This window comes from Oncorhynchus gorbuscha, linkage group LG08 (assembly GCF_021184085.1).
Source record: "Oncorhynchus gorbuscha isolate QuinsamMale2020 ecotype Even-year linkage group LG08, OgorEven_v1.0, whole genome shotgun sequence".
NCBI lineage: Eukaryota > Metazoa > Chordata > Actinopteri > Salmoniformes > Salmonidae > Oncorhynchus > Oncorhynchus gorbuscha.
In genome coordinates, this window is record NC_060180.1 from 7,557,150 (window position 1) to 7,560,076 (window position 2,927).

Sequence of the window (2,927 nt, forward strand, 5' to 3'; positions counted from 1 at the left end):
CATGTCCTGACAGCTCCTTCAAAAGCTATAGAACACAACACAAGCCATTTTGGAGAGTTTTTGTTGGTGTTGATCCATTTTTTGTTAGGGCAAATCATGTCAGAAATGTAACACTTTAGAAGCCTTTTTTAAACTCAAATACACAACAAGTTTGCATTTCCTGCTTTTCTTAAAAACAAAATAGTGATCAAATTCAGATCCTACATCTGTACACAAGCTGACACAACCAACTGGTATTTCAATGTAATGAAGAAATAAAACGACAAGAGAAAGACTGGAGGAGGAGGAACAGGTGTGGGTTAAGGAGGCATTGCTTTAAAAGCAGAAGTGTTTAGGTCACAGGTCTCACTTTAGGGAGAACTGTGTTTGGCACACACCCACATCAACAAAACGCCAACACACAGGTAGACCTTGACACTTTGGGAATATGGCTTCCAGCACCTCCAGTAACCCTCTGTCCAGTGGCACCAGTGTGTTCACCACTGTTCCAGACCTCTTCTTCATCCCTGAGTTTGTGAGTACAGACAAATCAAATAAGTGTTCTGCTCTGAGTTGTGACTGGACTACTGGCATTGCTCTTTACTCTAGAAATATTCTTTACTCTAATGCCCTTCACATTTATCAGAGGGAGATAAGACATTTGATTGTTCAAGGTAATATTTGGGTATGTATGCATGATGTAATTCAGAGTGCACTGAAAGGATTATTACTTTAGTGGTAGACACTGTGTGTAGACTCATACCAAGCACTTCTTTGATTGCTGCAGGTAATCCCTTGTCAGGTATCCCTTGTGGAAGAGACTATGTGTGACAATGGACTTTTCCTGGCTAAATAAATGTTGGTTTATTTCCGCTGGTAATTATTGCCATAGTATTTGAAAATATGTTGATTTCTGGTTTGTGAATATCAGCTAAATCCTTATCTGAAACCAAACTATGGTTATGGCATGATCCGCACTGTATCCAAACACCATTCATCCTCTCTTTACTGGCATGTTTGTTGAAGGAGGGGGTCGAATGTGTGTGTGAGTTTGGAAATGACTATGTACGACGGAGTGCCAGATTCTCTATAGTGAAATTGTGGCAGTGGTATCTAGTAACTAATCAAAAGGCGTATGATTATGGATGTTTTTAACGGATAACATAGAACTCATAACTGTTAGCCTACTGACTGTTGCATGCACTAGCTGTCACAGCCATTACCTGGTGAAATGTTCTATGCAAATGGTTGAACCCCTGACGAAATTAGCTTTAGTAAGTTAAAGCTATCAGACCTTGCCTAGAGGTGCATGTTTACTTACCCTGTTACTGTGGCCTTCTCTCTGTGGTCTTACCACAATACATGGACTGACACTTGGGGTGACATTAAGAAGTGGATGGCTGATTCAACCATCAAATCCCATGACTAACAACTTGTCAACTAAATGCATTGATGTTTACATTATGACCATACGTGTTCTGTGTTCTCTCTCTCTCTCTCTCTCTCTCTCTCTCTCTCTCTCTCTCTCTCTCTCTCTCTCTCTCTCTCTCTCTCTCTCTCTCTCTCTCTCTCTCTCTCTCTCTCTCTCTCTCTCTCTCTCTCTCTCTCTCTCTCTCTCTCTCTCTCTCTCTCTCTCTCTCTCTCTCTCTCTCTCTCTCTCTCTCTCTCTCTCTCTCTCTCTCTCTCTCACTCTCTCTCACTCTCTCTCCTGTGTGTGTGTGTGTGCATGTGCGCGTGCGTGTGTGTGTGGCAGATATTCGGAGGTCTGGTGTGGACTCTGGTGGCCTCCACAAAGGTGCTGATTGCAAACCCTCAGGGCTGGGTGATGTTTGTCTCTGTGTTCTGCTTCATCTTCACTACCCTGTGGTTCCTCATCTTCATCAGTGGAGCCAATAAGAGCAGCATCTGGCCTACACTGGTGAGTCTGAGAGACATTCATACAGCCATCTTTGATAAAAGAGATTTACTCAAAAATGATGAAAATGACAATGGAACAGATTGTCTTCCCATTATAAATGTCTAATCAAAAATAATGATGATGATGGTGATGATGATGATGAGAGTATAATGAACATTCTGTCTATTGAATGACTGTAGTGTTATAACAGGTAGTATAACAGGATGATGACTAACTATCATGTTGCTTCTCCCTCTCTCTCTCTCTTCAGGATGTTGTCTATCATTCCCTTGCAGCATTCTTCTACCTCAGTGCAGCAGTGGTACAGGCCTACATCACCATTAGTCTGAAATCAGTTACCAGTACTTTCTTCAAAGAATACCAATTGGATATTGCTGCAGTGGTAGGTTTCTTCACTCCTGTGATTCAAACAAAGTGTTCTTCAACTGAAGCTTACTGCATGTTCTAGTGGTCCATCCCATTTCTCACCTTTCTGTATCTTGTATTTTTCCTGTAGGTGATGTGTTATGTGGTGACTCTGCTCTACGCCCTCCATGCCATCTTCTCTACGATGAGATGGAAGAGTTCCTCATGAAGACCAGCATCCACAAGACAACAGACAATGGGGCCACAGACATTAGAGAAGGCTATGACATCAATTGTAATCTATCTTTATTTCTACATTATTTTCTTCCTGCAAATACCGTAAACCAATTTGGAGTGAAATGCATATACAGTATAAATAAAAAGATAAATAAATATATTTTATATTTAACCAAGTGCCTGTTTCAGTTGCTGAGATCGAATTCGATAGAAAAAGTGGATATCAAATCATGTATTGGTCATATACATATGGTTTGCAGATTTTAATGTGAGTGTAGCAAAATGCTTGTGCTTCTAGTTCTGACAGTGCAGTAATATCTGACAAGTAATCTAACAATTCCCCAACAACTACCTAATACACACAAATCTAAGTAAAGGGATGGAATAACAATATGTACATATAAATATAGGGATGAGCGATGGCCGAGCGGCTTAGGCACGATATAAT

At 40.7% G+C, this 2,927-nt stretch overlaps 1 protein-coding gene across 1 annotated transcript; it reads left to right on the forward strand.

Annotated features, from left to right (window-relative positions):
• Positions 1 to 320: 320 nt before the first annotated feature.
• LOC124040728 (myelin and lymphocyte protein-like) lies at positions 321 to 2,651 on the forward strand. The gene is made up of 4 exons (XM_046357815.1): positions 321 to 514; positions 1,733 to 1,897; positions 2,148 to 2,279; positions 2,394 to 2,651. The coding sequence occupies exons 1-4, from the start codon at positions 428 to 430 to the stop codon at positions 2,469 to 2,471; spliced, it is 462 nt and encodes a 153-aa protein (XP_046213771.1). The 5' UTR covers positions 321 to 427; the 3' UTR covers positions 2,472 to 2,651.
• Positions 2,652 to 2,927: the final 276 nt, after the last annotated feature.